Source organism: Camponotus floridanus, unplaced genomic scaffold (assembly GCF_003227725.1).
Source record: "Camponotus floridanus strain SB8 unplaced genomic scaffold, Cflo_v7.5 scaffold105, whole genome shotgun sequence".
NCBI lineage: Eukaryota > Metazoa > Arthropoda > Insecta > Hymenoptera > Formicidae > Camponotus > Camponotus floridanus.
Window position 1 is genome coordinate 68108 of NW_020229221.1, and position 20141 is coordinate 88248.

The 20141-nt window shown below is 31.5% G+C and overlaps 3 protein-coding genes across 4 annotated transcripts in view; 1 reads left to right on the top strand and 2 right to left on the bottom strand.

The window, feature by feature from the left end:
• LOC105259379 (hemicentin-1) overlaps positions 1-9564 on the top strand; it is a 65413-nt gene extending 55849 nt beyond the window's left edge. The window contains exons 8-13 of the mRNA XM_025411206.1: positions 782-941; positions 2336-2629; positions 5278-5586; positions 6963-7289; positions 7675-7865; positions 8212-9564. Of these exons, the coding sequence (XP_025266991.1) occupies positions 782-941; positions 2336-2629; positions 5278-5586; positions 6963-7289; positions 7675-7865; positions 8212-8487 (1557 nt within the window). The 3' untranslated portion in view covers positions 8488-9564. The remainder of the gene's footprint in view (positions 1-781; positions 942-2335; positions 2630-5277; positions 5587-6962; positions 7290-7674; positions 7866-8211) is intronic.
• A 1909-nt stretch (positions 9565-11473) lies between these two features.
• Positions 11474-14008, bottom strand: LOC105259380. The gene is made up of 7 exons (XM_025411407.1): positions 13882-14008; positions 13545-13610; positions 13200-13301; positions 12852-12962; positions 12619-12780; positions 12250-12418; positions 11474-11656 (listed from the first exon to the last, which is right to left on the bottom strand). The coding sequence occupies exons 1-7, from the start codon at positions 13954-13956 to the stop codon at positions 11562-11564; spliced, it is 780 nt and encodes a 259-aa protein (XP_025267192.1). The 5' UTR covers positions 13957-14008; the 3' UTR covers positions 11474-11561.
• A 1532-nt stretch (positions 14009-15540) lies between these two features.
• On the bottom strand, positions 15541-18440 carry LOC105259381 (nucleoporin SEH1). 2 transcript variants are annotated; one of them, XM_011271276.3, is made up of 6 exons: positions 18192-18440; positions 17893-18049; positions 17561-17822; positions 17207-17440; positions 16834-17121; positions 15541-15866 (listed from the first exon to the last, which is right to left on the bottom strand). In XM_011271276.3, the coding sequence occupies exons 1-6, from the start codon at positions 18300-18302 to the stop codon at positions 15701-15703; spliced, it is 1218 nt and encodes a 405-aa protein (XP_011269578.1). In that variant the 5' UTR covers positions 18303-18440; the 3' UTR covers positions 15541-15700. The 2 variants fall into 2 exon arrangements, with proteins under 2 accessions (XP_011269578.1, XP_019885590.1); XM_020030031.2 differs by lacking the exon at positions 15541-15866 and having other exon boundaries at positions 16629-17121; positions 18192-18438.
• Positions 18441-20141: the final 1701 nt, after the last annotated feature.

The window sequence follows — 20141 nt, forward strand, 5'->3', positions numbered from 1 at the left end:
AAAAGAATGCTTATGTCGTTGTTATAAAGAAATTGTCGCAATGCAATATGTTGAAAATATATAGAAAATACTCATATATTAATGGAAATATTATGAAAAGTTATGCATTGACAGAAGGATTAAAAGTTACTACAGAAATTTAATTACCTTAAAGTAAAATGTACAACAAGCTATTTTCTGAATCATGTATTGTGTTAGAGGTTCCTAGAAAATAAGATTTTTGATTAATTAAATTTCTCGAATAAGTATTTTTATCGTAAAATATCTTCGGAAAAATTTCTTGAAAAACAAGATATTCGCAGATCGTGTTACGAGAATATTATCTCGTGTATATTTCTTCGTTTAGAATCGTTGCGATTATCATTAATCAATCTTGAAGATACGCAACCATGTTCGTCGCGAGTAATTCGTCCATATAACCCACGCCCGGAAAGTTCTAAAACCCAAGTGTCGTAAACAGATTGGTCTCTCGCCAGCTAACAAGCTCGATTATGCCCGTACTCGCTCGCGAGAGCATCGGCTTACGTTAAGACCGAATACAAACTTCGGCACTCGAAGCATCAAACTTTTATAATAACTTCTCGTCACCCGAGCTGCGAGCACTCCTGTATTCTCTCGTTTCTGACGAGGGAGATTGTACGGCTAGATTCTTGTTTACGTACAAACACAAACACCCTGGAACGCATGCACACACGCAGAAAATAATTCTCGCGCCCCGACACGACGAAGGCTGGTGGTTCAATCTACCAGCGAGAAGCGTCAATTATCGTGTTTCTTCCAGAGCAAGGCACTCCATCACAACATCACGCAGGGTATTATAATCAGTAACCAGAGCCTGGTGCTGCAGGGGGTCGATCGCAAAAGCGCGGGCAATTACACGTGCGTGGGATATAATACCGAGGGCGACGGCGAAAGCTCACCCTTTTATCTCAACGTGATGTGTACGTATCGCGGCATTTGCTAGTAGTAAGATACTGAAAAGGTCAGACGCCTCGGTGTGAAATAATTTTACACTAAAAATATACGTATACATATAAGAAATATTTAAAATAATTCTGAAACTTTTTATGTATGTATGTAAAGCTACTTGAATTATTTAATTTTTTTTTTCAAAATTAATTATACAATAATTTTTCCTAATTAATAAACAAAAAAAAATATCATCTAAGGTTTCTCAATGTGAAACGTATAATCGGATTTTCATGGATTATTATGCAAATTGTTAAAATACTACTAAAATTCCCTTCGGTGATAAATAAACGATTTTTTCAATTATTTATCATGCTAAGAACGTAAATGGTAACGCGAGAACGATATGGACAGCGTAATGAAAAACAGACACGCTTCGTTCGGCTGGCTTTAATTAATAATGGATTATAACGCGTAAAGATTCAGTATTCTCGTAAATTTTCACTGTGAAATTTTAATTCCGAGTTTACGTGCATATGTCCGAATGTCCCTCATGAATTGCGTGTGTAACCAGTACCTGTTTGTCCGTTTGCGCGTACAGATTATCGAACGCGATATCGAAATATTTCACGGATCGTAACAGCTTTACTAATCAATATTTGAATTGATTCGTGAGTGAGAACTGATTCGCTATGAAACATATTACAGCAAAGCTACTCCCGTGTATTTGATACAGAAATTTGTAGCTAAAAATTACAAGCGCGTTATTAATGCAATAATATCCACATAGTCAGTTATAAAAAAAGGCAATAAAAAGAAATTGACAAATTTTGAAAATTTCTAGTTTTATTAATTTATTATGAAATTATTTAAAGTTAAAAAAATTATTTATTGTCTGATTATTTATAATAAAAAGTACGAATATTCTGCATGACACATTTCAAGCTGAATTTTTATGTCTTGATTTTAATGTAGCTATAAAATTATTTAACATCGAAATTAAAATACTTATGGAAATTCAGCTTTATTCGTTTAAATAAGTTGCAGAGAATATCTCTTTTTATGTATTTTCACAGGAGAATATTTAAAGAAATATAATATGTGGCTCTGAATCAGCAAGATATTAAATTTTAATAATTTTTAAATCTTCTCTGTAATAATTTTAATATGTTAGTTCTAAATTTATTAGAAAAAATCTATTAATAATTGAAACGAAAGTAATAATAAAATATTTTATGTGATTTGATTAATCAAATTATTTTCTTATTAGATTTTCATGAGAAACTTAATAAATCTAACTGTCAATCAAATTCTAATATATTCAGCAATAGCGAGAGCTGCGCGAGAATATAAAAATAGAACGAATATCATTCATATCCGCATGATCTAATTATTTATCGATGCTGTTCGACTTTCATGTTTGCAGTCGCTCCTACATGCAAGCCAAATCAGACTAAGGTCCATGGCGTGGCAAAACAGGAGAAGGCGAATATATCTTGTCAAGTGGATGCAAATCCACCGGAAGTGCAATTCAAATGGACCTTCAACAACTCTGCCGAGAGTATCGATGTTGCGGCCGGTCACATCGCACGGGCCGGTACATCCTCCATCGTCTCATACACACCAATGACAGAATTAGATTATGGCACACTGCTTTGCTGGGCTAGCAATCATATCGGCCAACAACAAGTGCCCTGCGTCTATCACATTATACCAGCTGGTAAAGTATCTTCTCATTCATGTCCGTATCATGATATTGGTGAAAATATGAATCGACGTTAGGAAACTGGCCGTCAATATGCAGTGTGAATGTTCGATCAAGGAGATTGATCGTCACGACGGGATTGCGACATGACGTGATAAAATTGTGCAAATTATTCACGAATTTTAAAAAATCAATAGATAAGAATTCTGAATTATTCATAGAATTTCAAAAAATCAATAGTTAAGAATTTTAAATATTTGGTCATATTTAATTTATGATTGTTTTTTGTGAAAAAAAAAATAATAAGCGGATAGGAAGAAAAAATTATTTTTAAAGAGAAAAAAGTAGCAATAAAAATAAAATGATTATAATTTTCTCTGATTTAGAAGATTAAAACTTTTTCTCGGATTTAGAAAATTAGAAAAATGTATGCCTCCAAAAAATAGATTTTCATATAATCCGCTTATTTTTCGAAAACTAATAAAACCGATGATAAATCCAATGCTAATAGTTTTCATTTGAGAAATTCAAATCTTCCGAGAATTACAACTTTATGCTAATTTAGGATTCAGATTTCGCTCCTAGTTTCCAAAGTTTCAATTTACGTAATTGAATAACTAATTCAAATCTTAATATATATAATTGGAAAGATGTAGCATGTGTCGCTCTGTTGGGATTGTTCAATTATCTAAAATTTTGAAATCTTGTAATCATAATTGGCTCCAAAATTAATATAATCGATAAATTATTATAATTATATAAAGCACCAAATATAAAAATTAACAAAATAAAATATTGAAATCACAAGTTTTTCAAATATCGGAAGCTTTTGTAATATGTAGATGTATGAAACTTAAAAAAAATGCATATATATGTTCACATCTCGCTAGTATATAACATAAAAAAGTTAGTTTATATGTTAAATAAAAATTGTTATAATGAAACAATCTAATACTGCTGCTGCTTTTTATTCATAAAACGCGATTTAGAAAATTCATGCAAGTTCTAACGGAAATCCATAACAGTGGCACATTCCCATTATTCCCAATAATGGTCATATTTCTGCCGATATTGATGCTCGAGTTACCAATTAGTCGCGATTCGCTATCAAATTGCTTTAATGCAAAGAAAACGCGCAACAAGAACATATATATTTGGGACATAAAAGAAAACAGTTTTCGTCTTTCACACCGCAAAAAAAGCAAATTCAACGCCAACAGATAAAAAGTGGGAGAAAAAAGAAGGAGAGAGATAAGGAAATGGAGGAACCGCGAAATGGTAGCAGGTGTCCAGCACTGTGATTTTTCAGCAACCATGAACGCGAGAACAATCTCGGCATATTCCTGCTTATTTCCTTTTCTTTATTTCTCCTCTCTCGCGACACAATATGCCATATTCCTGTTACCGTCTCGTTCCTACCCTTTTAGTCGGCTGTTACGAGTCGCAAAGTATCACCAGCTAATACTTCTGCAGGAAAAACCACACAGACAACCGTGCATCTTTACAGCCGACTCGGTTACAAGTGACTCTTGTATTCCAGCGAACCGTGAATCAGATTTACAGGGCAACTATCACGCCCTGATTCGCGACTATACTGCACGCGAAACGATATGTTGTATAACGCTGCTTCTTCCGTCGTCTGTATAAGAGACTATATATCATCTTGGCGAGAAAAGTACGTAATATCGAAAGTTAGAGTAAACTTTAGAACACGCTGATGCTGAAGAGAGTCTACTTACATAATTAGACTGCTTATATAATTAGTTTGTTTAAAATGTAGCACACTTTAACAGCGGCATAAAAAATAGGTATAAACGAATTTTAAAAATATTGAGAAGAGTTATCAAATAATTAATTTACATTTATACAAATACAAACATTAACATTAACAAACATTAACATATTCAAGAATTAATTTATATTTATATTTATATAATTTTTTTACTCTAAGAATATATCAACGAGATTTCAGATAAGATATTCTATATTTCAATTTTGCTTATTTTTCTATAATATATAAAAATATAGAATATTTATTAGCTTTTATTATAATTACATAATAAACCAATAATTTTATAAAAAAAGTACAAGCGAAAAAAAATCTTTTATATTTTTAACTTGATATAAACACGCGAGCTTAATGTTAATAATCTTAAGAGGCTTTTCTCTTAATATTCCTATTAATAATCTTAAGAGGCTTTTGTTGACTTGCAAAACTAAAGTATCTCGATATATTGCTAACACATTTCATTTATCTCTACAATTCGCTTCACTAGCGTTTGAAGCGATTGAACAAATATTTGTTATCAAAGCTTTGAAGTATTTTGTATCAGTTAGTTAAAACATTGAAACAAATTTGTAATTTAATAGAGATTTATCTCTAAAAAATTTGATATAAAAATAAAAAAATTATCAATCTCTAATTTTTACCAATAGATTCAAAACTTTATTATTTTTATTATTTTTTGTTTTTCTATTCTTTTTGTTGGCCATTTTATCTCTATTTTAATATCTCTGGTGTAAAAGTATGTCAGTTACCGAAGGCACTACTTGTGGGGAACTGAAAGATTGTCTCTGCGATTTTATCGCGACCTCGTGCTCATTACCAGCGCGCAAATAGTTTCGTGCAAACGCGATGCATTTTAAAACTTTATCCGTGACAGGTCGGCCGGATATGGTCCACAATTGCACGACCTCGAATACATCGACCAATTCATTTTCCGTGCGATGCGCGGAGGGCTTCAACGGCGGTCTGCCACAATCCTTCCTGCTAGAGGTGCGCGAAAGCAATAGCCAGGAGTTGCGTGCCAATCTGACGTCGCCGGTGCCGCGTTTCAGCGTCACTCACCTGGAGTCGGGTGCCCTTTACCAAGCTTGCATTTATGCTTATAATGACAAGGGCCGTAGCGAGGCGATGGTGGTGCAGGCCGGCACTCTGAGGCTACCGGAGAAACAATTGACATCTGAATCAGGTGAATGCGCAAATATTCCTGTTTCCTTTCTAACTCCAAGACGTTAGCTGATATTTTCAGAAATCGAATACCTAATGATATCGAAAGCTATGTATCGGTTCTGCAGCGCCCATTCAAGTGACTTGATACTCGTTTGATGTTCGTACAAAAATTCCTACAAGATTCGCTATAACGTTAACAACTCTAAAGCTTTCGATATCTTTTGAACGAAGCTTCGATACTCGGTTTGCTTAAAAGTTCCAAAGAAGTACTGGTTCGAGAGCCATCATTCTATCTGGTGTATCTTACATGAGTGGTTCTCAAACTTTCTTGCTTGCGACATAAAATTCTTACCATGAAAAATTGTGCGATCGTATTTTGAAAATTGAAAATTGATACAACTAAAAAGAAATCAATTTCTCTCTAAGAAATAAAATTAAATTTAAAAACAGTGTAAAATTCAATTGGCCTTATAAAATTAATAGGCAAAATTTTTCTCATATTGCAAAACTTATAAAAGACAATAAATTAAATGAAAGTATATAATTTTAAATTTTAAAGTTTTCCTGACTTCTTTTAAGCCCCTTAACAATTTTTTGCCAGTCGTAACATTTTTCTCTCTATGGTACGATATGTATATATATGTTGGACAACGACATATATATAATTACATAATCTCAAAAGGTTTACATGAAGTCTGAGTAATTACGAAAAAATTTCGCGTCGATCATACAGCGCGGATGAAAAGTCGCCGCCAATTGGCCGGACTGATGAAAAGCCATTGAGTCAATATTAATTCGTCGAGTGAGCCGCGTAAAAAGCTCCCGGCGCTTTTATGATCGCGCGAAAAATCGGGTCAGAAATTGGCGATTCAATACCGTCAAACAATTTTCCCGTTGTTTGCTCGATACGATTGTTATCGTAATTTTTAATTCATCTATCAAAGATTGTTGAGAGATCTCGCACTTTATATTTCTATTAAAATAAAATACGTGCGCTATATTTAAACCATTATCCGAATCGCATTTCAACAAAATACACGACCGAATCAAGCATAACTCTTGTAGTCTCGAATACCTTTTATTATATCTTTTATTCCCTCGTAAAAGCTGCGCTTGTTGCGCTACGCATGATATATCATTCTGTAGCACCATCTATACTCTTATTAATATTATCGTATCGCATAAAATCCATTAAAAATTTGATGTCATGTCAAGACTTTAAAGTGCTTTTAAAAGCGTTTTTATCAGAATGGATCAGAATGGATTATTTATGTCATAGTAAATGATTGAAAGCTGCTTAAAATTATTATGTAAATCTAGCGTAAATTTAGAGGAATTCTATGACTGATATCAATTTCTGTAATTCTAATTTTTTCGTCTATTTTGACATTGCAGAACGACCAAAACAAAATATCCGGCTAACACCGATGTTGAGCGTGATGATCGGCGTGGTGACGGCCCTCATTATCGTTGCGGTCATAGTGATGATCGTCTTACGGGTCCAACATACGCACGTGGAAGAGCAGAACAAATCGCAGATGGAGGATCACGCGAAGCAGACGAAAGCCGTCCCTATACAAAGGGAGCTACGATTTCGAGAGGGATGCAGTCTGCTCACGGATGAGAAACATCCCAGTAGCCCGTTCAGAAAGCTCGACACCAGCGGTGACCTCAGCGAAAGCGATGAAAAGAATCCGGATATCATTCCGCAACAAATCACTGGTTTGTATCTTTACGATTCGCTAATTATAATTCTGCATTAATTCTGACAAAATAAAAGGAGCAAGGCCAAAATTACGTTGAAAAATCTAAATTTTTTATCTAAATTTTTTATCTTTGTTAATTTTTCTGCAAAAAAAATACATAAATAAAAAAATAATTACGATACATTAAAAAATATACGAATATAATTTATATATAAATCAATGTTTTAAAACATTTTCCTTCATAACTGAAAGAAAATATTGCCGAGAAAGTGCCTTGCTCTTTTATATGCTTGTAAATTATTTTCGAAAGATTTTCCTCGCATTTACATATATGTGCATTCGTAAAACTCTGTTATGAAATTTCCGATTGTAAAAGACTCATGATTGTGCTTTTTCTATAGGCGATGAGCCATCAGAATATTTGAGAAAGAGACGTTTGGTATCAACGATTGAGACATCACCGTCGAGGAGTCTTTTGGAACACTCGACGGTGACTTCCATCAGCGGCCACAGCAGTTACGTCGGTTACTGCACGATCCGCAATGGCATGCCGCTGCACGAGTTCTCCAACTTGTCGACGAAGCACAAAAGCGTGAGTTCTATTGAAGATTCAATAACGTAAACGTGCAAATATCCCGTAGATGTTTAATGAAATAATGTAGTAAAGTTTGTATTAATAACAATCAGTATGCGTCAGTCTGCAATTGAAGTAATTCAAACAATATGCATGAGTGAGTCGAGATTAAATTAAATAATTAAGTAGAATATCAATGATGAACGCGATGTAAAACATAACAATGATAATATTCCCTTAACTGAGAGCTTCGCTCCCTCTCTCTCTCTCTCTTTCTCTTTCTTTCTCTGTCTCATGTAATTATTGACTATTTTGCATAATTAGACTGATCCATTGATTGCCAAAAATTATGGGCGCATTTCAGTTCCAGCCACTAGTGGGTGACGTCTATGAAAGTGGTGTGTGCACCCTACCGAGGCAACACTGGCCCAGCCAAAGTGTGCAATCGATGACAATGAGTCCTCCGATGCTATACGCTGGTCTGGGTGTCGTCACCAGGAACTGTCCGAGTAGCAGTGTTCTCGTAACGAAGGATTGCGAGACGCGAATGCCCGGCCAATGCTGTTTAACAGTCCAGTCGCAGAAGGATGCGACGATAGGTACGCCGGTAGTAATGGCCAAGAGGGAGAGCTCCGTGTGACCCTACACCCACCACGGGGCCTGCACTTGCAGCGTGAGCGAACTGCTGTGAATCACGCCGTTTGTCAATCATGAGATAGTGTCAGTCTCGAACAACATAAGAACATCTAAAAGATATTTGTAGAATATCTTTAGAATGTCTTTACGCTAAGATTGAAATATCTTTTAAAAGGCTGAATAATTATTCTTAGGCTTTTAATGAACATTTGAGACGCGCGTCTATTATTATCTAGATCCGAAAATTAAATCCGAAAAGAAATCTTTTGGAAGATTCGTAAGAAATTTAAACTGATACATTTCTCAAATGTCTGTGTTGTTCGGGACACTTCGGGCATGCGAACCGGTTCGGGTTCGACGGGTTTATGTTTCCATTCTAACAAAACGTCACGAATTTGCGCCTCTCTGTTGAATCAAGTGCCCTTTTTATACTGAAGAACGACGAACCGATTGCTCTGCCGGCATTTCTCACTTCGTGCGTAGCTTCATGACTGTGCCCCGGTGGAATCTCGACGAGCTTCTGCAATGTGGTAGAGTGAGTTTACGATGTGTGCATGTGCAAGCGAAAGAAAAAAGTTCGCCGTGCACACTCCTGTATATATCTCGAGACGCGGAAGATATTTTGTACGAGTCGCGTATATTACGGTTTATTCCCACTTTTACTATGAACACAACACTGTACAATTTGTCTAGTCGATGTAAGTATAAATATGTATATGCGTTAAGTGGTCGTGGAGGCGTCAGATCAGAATAACGTACACTGAGAGAGATGATCAGCGTATGTCGTCGCGCGTGCGGCGATTATTATTTATAATGATGTTATAATGATGTTGAATGCGGAAACAGAAGGAGAATCGCGAAGAATTGTATCAGAGACATATCGTTTGTATCGGTCGAAACGTACAAAAATCAGAGACGGAGCAGTCAAACAAAACAAAGGAAGAGGGAAAAGGAATATATAAATATTCCCATCGCGTTTCTGTCTCTCAGTTTGCAGTATTCTGAATTATCGTAAAATCAAGTATCTCTTGTACAATGTATAAAGTAACGACTTCCTTCGAAGTAAATGTACTGAGTATGATGAACGTTGTTTTTCAAAGTCTTGAATCTTATTCTATAGAAAGAGGATGCATTTCGCATTACGAAGGCGTCCTTCCGTAACATGTGGTAATCGCGATAGCACTTCTAACTTACTGCCTGTTTCGACGCTTGTGAATCTTGTTGGTACTTCGTTCGGCAGAGGTTACCGCTCTTAGCCTCTTTGTATTATATAGCTTTAAAAAAGAAGAAAAAAAAGGATCACCAAGAAGGAGGCCTTGTTATATCCTCCGTACGGTAGAAGAATACTCTCGTCGCCAATTGGCTCAAGACCTTTCGCTACCAATCCGAAAGGTAAGCTGATGAGAACTGAACGTGTAGATTGATATCGAGCAGTCGACTGCTGGACGGTTCATTTAATAAGTTATTTCACGCGAGAAACGCGCGCGTAAAGAATCTCTCCTTTTTGCGAGAAGTGATAACCCGTATTTTGCTTCGATCTGTGTGGATTGATTTTTGCGTACAGGTTTACGCTTCCTCGATTGGTGCGACGATCTTGCTGCGACTGCAAGGATTCACGTGAGGAATAGAACGTATTTTATTCTACATGGCTGTGTGCGTAATGCGAGAGAAAAAGAAAGAAGATATCTTTCTAATAATCTTTTGATGTTCACTATATTTAAATGAAATCCTAGTATACATGTATATCGTTCTAGAATTCGACAATGTAATTATAAAATTGATCTATCGACGAAATAATCGCTATATCGCATATTTTTTTCGAGTATTATAGCGGAAAGCATTCCAGAAAAATAAGGCAAAGATTTTTTAGATAAAATTATTTTTTAAATTATTTTATATTTCAAAAGCGCCAAAATTTATTGATATATATTTTAAAAAATCGCATTATAATTTTTTGTATATTAACTATTAGATCAACTTATCTCTCTATTAGCAAGATTATAATCTTTAAATTAAAAAAAATCTTAATTTTATTTCAATTCAATTTTATTTCGATGCGACAATGTTAAAAATAAAGTCAATGTTTTATTGAAACTATATACTTCTATATTTGTCTATCAAATTGAAACTTTGCAATTGACCATAAACGGAATGTAGGTTGTGACTATTTGCAGTCGCGTCGTCGTATTGCAATTTGTTATATGTGTATACAGGTAACTATGCAGAAGAGGCGGCCCTACATGTACGAAACACATGTGTTCGTATATATTTCCAAAGAAAACGATAGATAATGATCGGGAATATTTAGAATTACTTGATGTTATTAAAAAATGAGAATGATAAAAATCATAATTTTAAGCAAACCGTAATGTCCCGAGAAATTCTAAGTAAATGTTATTTTCTCGATCGTTTAAATGTTACGTTTCAAAAGATCATTAAAAATGAGACAAATCGTTGATTATTATTATTATTATTATCATCATCATTATTATTATTATTATTATTATTATTATTATTATCATCATTATTATTATTATTATTATTATTATTATTATTATTATTATTGCCATTAATGGAATTGATGTCGGAATATTGTGAATGTACATTATCGAAGAGAATTTTAGTAATCGTTGAAATGCGCAGTCCATTCATCCCCATTTCCTCGCTCCTTCTCCCTTCCCCTCTTGTTATAACTTTTGCACATATAATAATTATAATTGTGTATGCAGTAAATAACGCTAAAAAGAGAGTTTATAATCCAATGAGAAAAACGTCACGAGAACCGTACAATAAAATCTAGATTCAAACTGCCAAAGTTTCTACTCTTTATTCGTGTGTGTCTGTGCCTGCGTGCGTGTGTGCAATCATTTATACATTATCATTATGCACACATATTATAAAATCATGTAAACTTTATAAATAGTAGCAATTTTTTTTCAGCAGAAGATCTCTAAAAAAAATCTCTAAAAGTATTCATTAATCTTATTTTATTTGCTATATTTTACGAAGAAAAAAATAATTTATTATTTTTCTCTCACATCTTGTTAATAATTGTTGACTTCCAAAGCACGTTTATTTTTAGCTGTTTGGATCATATGAAATTTTTCGATGACCATGTTCGTCGAACACATCGCGTGGCATGATATTGCAAGGTGGTGGCCATATATTATTATCTGTAAAATGATCAAACGATATTTGTCTGCTCCCCAGCACTGAAAAATATGTATCGAGATATTTCTCGATCGCACATAAAGCACGGAGATAATTTTAATGAAGACAGAATATATACATATATTTGACTGACGTGTGCCGTTCACCCTCGGCCTCATTTCCGCGTGTTACTTAAATATTGATTAAAAATACAGGGGATATCTTTTTTTAAGAATAAGAATGCGTTGCATTAACTGCCTGTACGTTATAATAAGGAGACCGGATCTGATCAGCTGCCATTTGTGCAAGACAACAGATTGAAATTTGTATATGTACTTAGTTTAGGACTCTTCGATACACACGAGTCTCATGTACCCTTATACCAGAGAATGTTTTTTTGATATTGTAAATATTCTGAAATAAATAATCGTTTTTATTCACGCGACGATGTGCATTATTGCACCCCTTCTAGTTCCGATCCTCACAAAGATGTCAATGAATCGTCACTAATGTCCAATATTAATATTCATGCTGATGTTAATATTAATGTTAATTAATTAATATTAATATTATTGCTATTTGAAATTTCCTTAAAATAGACATATATTATTCTTACCGTCCCAAAACGCGCTAGGTGACATATCGGAATACATTTGCATATATTCCTCGATTGTTTTTAAAACAGGCGAATTTACGTTCAAGAGAAATTCGAGGACTGTGCTTTCGGGTAGGTACTGGGCCGCCTTGTCTCCCAAATTCCGCAGCACGTCTTGAACGTCGATCGACTGTAAAATCGCATAAAGCTGTATCATCAAACAAAATTAAAAAAAAAATTTTAACTTCATTCAATATCAGACTCGCGGAATCGCTTCAAACAATTCTTTGAAGCCTCGTTAAAGCTTCGTCTCCCTCTCTCTCTCTCTCTCTCTTTGCTAACTAAAAAAATACTTTATAAGCTCCCTTAGGATTTTACATTTCTACGAACCTTTTCATCCAAACCTATCTTCGCTATGTAGTCACATAATGTGTATATCTTCATTAAGCAATTTGAGACTTGTTTTTGAATGTCCTCTAATGTACGGTCTTCTAAAGTCCCTATTAATGTAGGCGGTATCGTATAAACATGGCACCAGCTCGTGAAAAATCTCTGAAAGCGCGATATACATTTTGCATGATCATTTTTATGTAAATATATATGCGTCATATCGGGTCACCAACTTGATGAACATGATGATATGAAGGCAAAGGAATCGCTTTCCCAAATTTGCATTCATTGTTCTCCGTGATATACATAAGCTCGTAGTGTTTATAAATAATGTCTTCCCATGCCTTATCAAGAAAATTAAATTTCTATCTTATTTATCATTTATTTCTTATTTATTATTTTGCTCATCTTTCATGAGCAAATAATTGAATAGATGATACAAATAAGAATTGTTGTGATGGTAAATTAAAAAATTTACAAATTTTACAATTTAATTAATATAATCATAATTTATCTTAATATTTTTATAATATATAATATTTTGTGCATATGATATAAAGATATTGAGTGTTCTCGAATACCTCTAATACGTGTACATAACACGTTGGATAGACAAGAAATAGTCCTGTTATAGACATGTCACTATAATCCATGTGTAAATCATGTATAATATCTTCCATCCTCTATATAATATGATAAAGAAATTATTTATTATAGTAAAAATTAATTATTATTATTTAATAACTATATAAATGATATCAGAGAACTCTTGTGTCAAAGAATTAATATTAAAATATTTCTTTACAGAACGCAAAGTTATGAATTTCACTCGCTATTCTCGTTAATAAAAATTATTTACGCAAATTATTGTATTTGAAATTGCAAAATTCTGAGTTATAAAATAGAATTTATAGTAATACAATTACTTTTCGCAAAATTTCATGAGTTCCATGATATTCTCCAAAATAAACAACTCGTGTAATGTAAGTATTCTGAAAAAGAAATACAATGTATATTTGCTACATATAAAAGTTAAGCAAATTGGAAAATTATGAATTTTAATGTTATAATTTTTTAATGTATAAATTTCCATTTATATACGTATCGTGTTAAATTTATATTACATTTATAACAAAAGAATATTTAAGTTTTATTTATGTTTTGAAATAAACTTTTATGTGCAGATTTTTTGGTATATTATCATGTTTCAATGCTATTATTATTATAAACTTTTAATTGCAAAGAAATATTAAAACGACTTACACAACCTGCAGCATAAAGATTGTATCGTATCACATCCAAAGCACTTTTTCTGACTTGTTCGGTTATGTGAATCATTAGTTCTTTGTATATTAATTACGCATAAGATATTGATGATATTAATTATACAATATGTTATTATTAACTTTGCAAATCATAGACATATTAACATGTTAATATTTAATATGTCTATGGACACAACATAATAGATAAAGGGCTACGTTCCAATATTCACTGCTAGTACTGAAAATCTATAATTTACGTAACGTACACTATAGATTTTTAGTACTGGCAGTGAATATTGGAACACAGTCAATACATTAAAAGAGTCCGATATTATCGATATAAATATTTGCTTTGAAATTAGTTATTTATGTCATTTACGCAAATTTCATATATACAACAAATACATATACATATACATATATATATATATATATATATATATATATATATACAAGCATATTATATGTATATACATACATACATACATACATACATACATACATACATACTCAGCATTAAAAACTCATTTATCGAAATTAATTTGAAATAAATGTGTTTAGCTAATTTTTAGTAATGCATTATATTATATAATATATTGACATAAACATATAATATTGTTATAAAATTTTGAACAACAGTATATTATAAAATTTTGTAAAAATTTGAATAATATTTTATAATAATACGCGAAAATCAATAATATTTGTTTTACGGTATTTTCTTGTGGATTATTTTAATTTCGCACACGTTGACATAATAATGAATTTTTTAAAATATATAGATTAATAAATACTGCAATTATCTTTGATGATCCTACATGATGCAATTTATTTTATTTTTTATTCTTAAAATAACATGTATAAAATGACGTTTTTTCAGAAGATGTTATATTAATATGCATCGATATGATTACGCTTTTGTATATTCGCAAACATTCATGTTTTTAATTTTGAAATTTATTAGATGATATAAGAAAATAAAAAGCGCACATGTAATTTTCTAGGAACTTAAAAAAAATTAAATATATATAATACGCTGATTGCTGCTACAACAAGTCTCTCAGCTTTGAATGTAATTTATAAATGCAACAATAAGAACGAATTATATTTTTAATAAAAGATAAAAGAGTATAAAAATGTAAATCTTTGACATTTTTATTAAAAAAAAGAGATTATATGTTATATATACATATGCGTATGTGTATACACACACACACACATACACACACACACACACACACACACACACACACACACACACACACACACACACACACACACACACACATATATATATGTTTAATTTTCAAAAGTAGAAGTAAAATCAGATTTTTATTTCAGCAATCAAACATTTCTAAAAATATGATTATCAAAATATTTTATATACTAATAATATTAGAATACTTTCGCAAATTCGAGATCATATAAAGAAACTTAATTTTAATAAATCAAAATAAAAAAATAAAATTAAAATAAAATAGTATTTCTAATATTATCAAACATAAAGTTAAGTTTATATAACTATGTATATATATATATATATATATATATATATATATATATATATATGCATATTTATATATACGTTAGTTTTCAATATATATATATCACAATCTGTTTATCGATATACATTCAAAAGTCACTATGAGAAACTAAATAGAATTGCATTAAAAATAATTTCGCATTATCGTACAAAGGTATGTAAAAATTACGTATTATCACAACCAAATTAAAATTAATCCACATATATATATCGCACTTATTTCAAATAATACTATATGGTATTGCATGTTAGATTGCAAAAGATAATTTCTCAATTATTTCTTTGCTATAAACGGCAACGGTGGCGGTGTTGGTTCGCTGGGATTACCCAGCCATACTGATTTACTAAAACGCCCTTTTATAACAGGTGGTTGCCATTTATTACTGCACATGACGGTAAGTGTCGGCTTCTCTGCCGTGACTGTAGTTATGCTTATAGTCCTGAAATGATAAAAATAGATTTTAAAGAAAATTTAAAAAAAATAAGAAAAAATCGGACATTAGCAAATGCAAAAGTCTAAGTCCTCAACGAGCATATGATGTAAAATTACTATTGCTTACGTGCCAAAATAATAACAAAGCAACGAAAGAGACTGTTATTGTGGTAAATTGCAGCTTTTAGAAAATAAATAACTATCTTAATAACTAATTTTGACAAAAATTGACAGAATAATGGAGGAGAAAATAAAAAGGAATTCATGATACAGAAATAGCATTTATTAATGAAAAGTATGTTACAAATCTTTCGGTGGTAAATTTGTGATAGTAAAAAATAATTTATCAAAATTTGAGTATATTAGAAATTTTCTTCTGAATCTGTGTGATTTTAACAAATACAAATCCATACCATGACATTCAATATCCTCCATTCATATCCTCAAAAACTGTTTACATATATTTTTATATTACAAATAAAAACTGCGCTTTTTTGTGGTCGATGTTTCAATATTTTAAGAATATAATAAACAATAATATGACAATCAAACCATCTAAATAAGCGTCTAAATAAAAAAAAGAAAAATTGATTCCACACAAAATATAAGTTCATGATAAAAGTACAAAATTAACATTATAATAATATATTTTGTATGATTTAAATGTTTAACACTTGTGATTGCTTTAAAAAATAGAACCAATATTTAAAAAAATATGTAATTTGTGTATATAAATAAACATATAAACAAAACTAAATATATACATATGTGAACTAAGGACTTACATAAATGGAGAACATAGATAAATTACAATATTTATTATAACAAAGAGAATGTACGCTTCACACATTTTTACTATCCAATAAAAACTGACATATCAATAAATTTAAAATAATTGGCAATGATTTATTCTACAAATCTTCTAATGCCAAGGTACTTGGTTTGGATGACTGATGGTACCCAATTTATAGTACCTGGTGGTAGACGGTGTCTGTTGAGCTGGTGTAGATGAATTCGGTGGAGTTGCTAAAACGGGAGTTTCGGCACCTTGAACTGGAGTACCATCTCCCTTGAGTACAGAAATACATTTCCAATGATTAATATAATTGTCCTTCCACAATCGAACACAGCCATCATCACCAGAACTTGCTAAAATCGTTCCCATGAAATTCCAGCTAACGCGCCATACAGTACAGTAATGATCATCAAACTGTGCAACTATATTTGTTTCAAAATGTGATACACCGGTCTGCATATTGTCCCTAAAAAAATAAGATAATAAATGTTTATTATTGCCTTAACTTGTTTGCAGTTTTTTTACCTAGCTTTAAATATTTATAAACTCACTGTATTGGTTTCAAAGTAACTATTCGTACATCTTTCGTGGCTATAGCTAACGTATGAAAATTTCTGCCTAAATTAGGAGCAAATGCAATGTCATAAACAGCATCTGTAATGCTTGATAATGTCTCAGCCTTCACCCAACGCCTGCTGCTCTCAGAATATTCGTAAATAAAAATTTTTGCACCAAGCAATGGATTTGAGTCATCGCTACCAACTGCTATCATAGGTGAATGTAGTCTAAAATTTATTTTTTCTAATGTTAATGTAAGAATGTTATATTATATGTAAAAAATCATTTTATATTTTATGTAAACACATTCATAAATTTTAAAGCTAAAAATAAATACATATGCTTACCTTGAGAGAGATGGATTCCATGTAAGACAACTACATGAAAGTTTACAATTAATGTCATGTTGTAACGTCCATTGACTTAGATTCATAATATCTGGTGCCTCATATATCCGAATGAATCCATCTGCGCTACAAGTGGCTAATAAAAGACCCAAAGTTTTTGGTGCGAATTTTACATCAGTAACAGAGGTACGTGAGTCAACTAAATTTGTTCTTTTAATCCAATGTTTACTACCACGTGCCTCTGGTCCAGAACCTTCGCCAACTATCAAGAGAGAAAAAAGATATGATAGATGAATGATACCAAGCTATAAAAAAAATAATCTCTGTCATACCAATTTCCTCCCAAACAGCAGCAGTACGATCAAATGAACATGTAGCAAGAACCTGACCAAATTCTGGATGTGCCCAAGTGACTTTCCAAACTGAGCCACTGTGAGCCTTCCAAGAAGCGGTCAAATGCCAATTTCCATGTTCATCTTCGTCCCAGACCTGCAATACATTTCATAGTAGGTATATTTACGATATTATTAAAAAGAAAAAGATTAATTGTATTTAATATTCATATGTATTAATAAAGATTGAATTCGTAAATATAAACAGAAAAAAATTATTGTTTTTTTATTCACTATACCTTAACAAATTGATCGCTGGAGCATGTTGCCATGCGTTCGCCATAATAATCATAGGCAATATCATGTATGAGATCCTTGTGCTCTGCATTGATGCTATGCGCTTCGAACATTGCGAATAAAATAAATGTCAATAATATTACCTATATGTATTAAATTATACTGCTCTCTGTTGTTTACTAAAAATTCTATGCCTCTTATGCGTTGGAAGTTGAAAGCAATCACACCGTATGCTCTGTGTCGGCATCTGTTGGCATCTTTTAAGTCAATGTCCACGAATATTTTCAGAGGGTAATATATAAGAAGCACAATTTCTGGTTTTGATCCATGCTATATCTGCACGAATGCCCCAGTAGCGACAGTGCTGTATATCAAGACGCTGTATATAAATTAATAGTAAATAAATTAATAGTAAATAAATTATTCAATCGCGAAAAATACTGTAATCTTCCAATATAATGTTCAAAGATGAAATAAATATTTTTTTATATATTTATTATCATATTTAAATAGTTTTATTTACAAAACACAGAATGCCTGCTGTGAGATAAAAATATTTTTAACTGTATTTTTATAAATCTTCTTAGCAGTAAACTGATCTTTGATATTTATCATTTATAATTATCATTTTTTTAATTATTTAAAAATTTAATTATTAATACATGCATAGAATTTGTTAAATTAATCACTGATTCTTCTGAAGGTTTTATAATTAAGATTCGAAAAATATAAATGTTGCAAAATATTTTAAATGTCTCTTTCTTTATTATAAAATATGAAGAATTCATGTTGCAATCTAATATAGCCAACATTTATATATTTTTATTATAATTTTCATGTATTTTCCAGTATAATATTTTTAAGCTTAATACTTTATATAACATAATGTATTAAATTATAAAATTTAATATAATTATATATAATATAACAAATATTTTAATATAATATAACAAAACAGTATTATTATTAATAAACAAATTGTATGCACACTGTCTTTTAGTTTCTACTTATTTTCAATCATTATGCATTTCTATCCAATATATTCTCTTCTTCGAGTTCTTGGATTATTATGGTTTATTATGGTTTGTATTTCTTTGTGTTAAAATTATAAAAATTATGTTAGCCCTAACAATCCTCTACTTTTTGAATGAAAAATTAAAAAATCTTAATAACCATCTAATAGCCCTAACAATCCTATTTCTCGATTAAGTGAAATTATTCGAGGAAAGCCTATCTCTAATCACGTCTATTTTAATTACGTGCCCTAATCACATTCTCTAATCGCATGCCCTAACCGCGTGAATAAATGTCCGACATTACGTACTATTGTACGTAAAGCTTTTCTTCAGGCCAGTGTTGAACTTACTTTTCGTTGATCCTGGCCACTTTCTTGCTCGATCTCTAATCAGAGATCGAAAAAGGAGATAAACACTCCTTCTTTTGCCGATTAATTATGCTGGCAAATGAGCGTAAATATTTCACGCTCATCGTAACGATCGCTCGATTTTACGATCGTTTGTTAAATATTTGAATATAACTTTATTTTAACTCAAATAAAGCCAAATTACTACAAATTTCTATATATACTATATTTTCTAATAAAATATAAAATTCATGTGTGTGTATAACTTTTATGATATTACCAATTATTTAATTAATTAATCGTTTGGCTTTATTTTAAGTTAAAGTAAAATTTAAAAACAATATCTACAAACAAATTCTACAATGGATGAGCTATGATATAAGAAATTAGAATAAAATAAGTGCGTGTTATAAGAATAAAGTAGTATCAAAAATTGATAAAATTGTTAAAATTATTAATGCGTGCTCTTGATTTAATAAACTAGTCAAGTCTTTACAAAAAAATTTTCTTTTCTTGATTCTCTTTTTTAAATTAATACTTTAATATATTTTCGCAATAGATGCAAAGCATTTCGAAAGAATTTATTAAA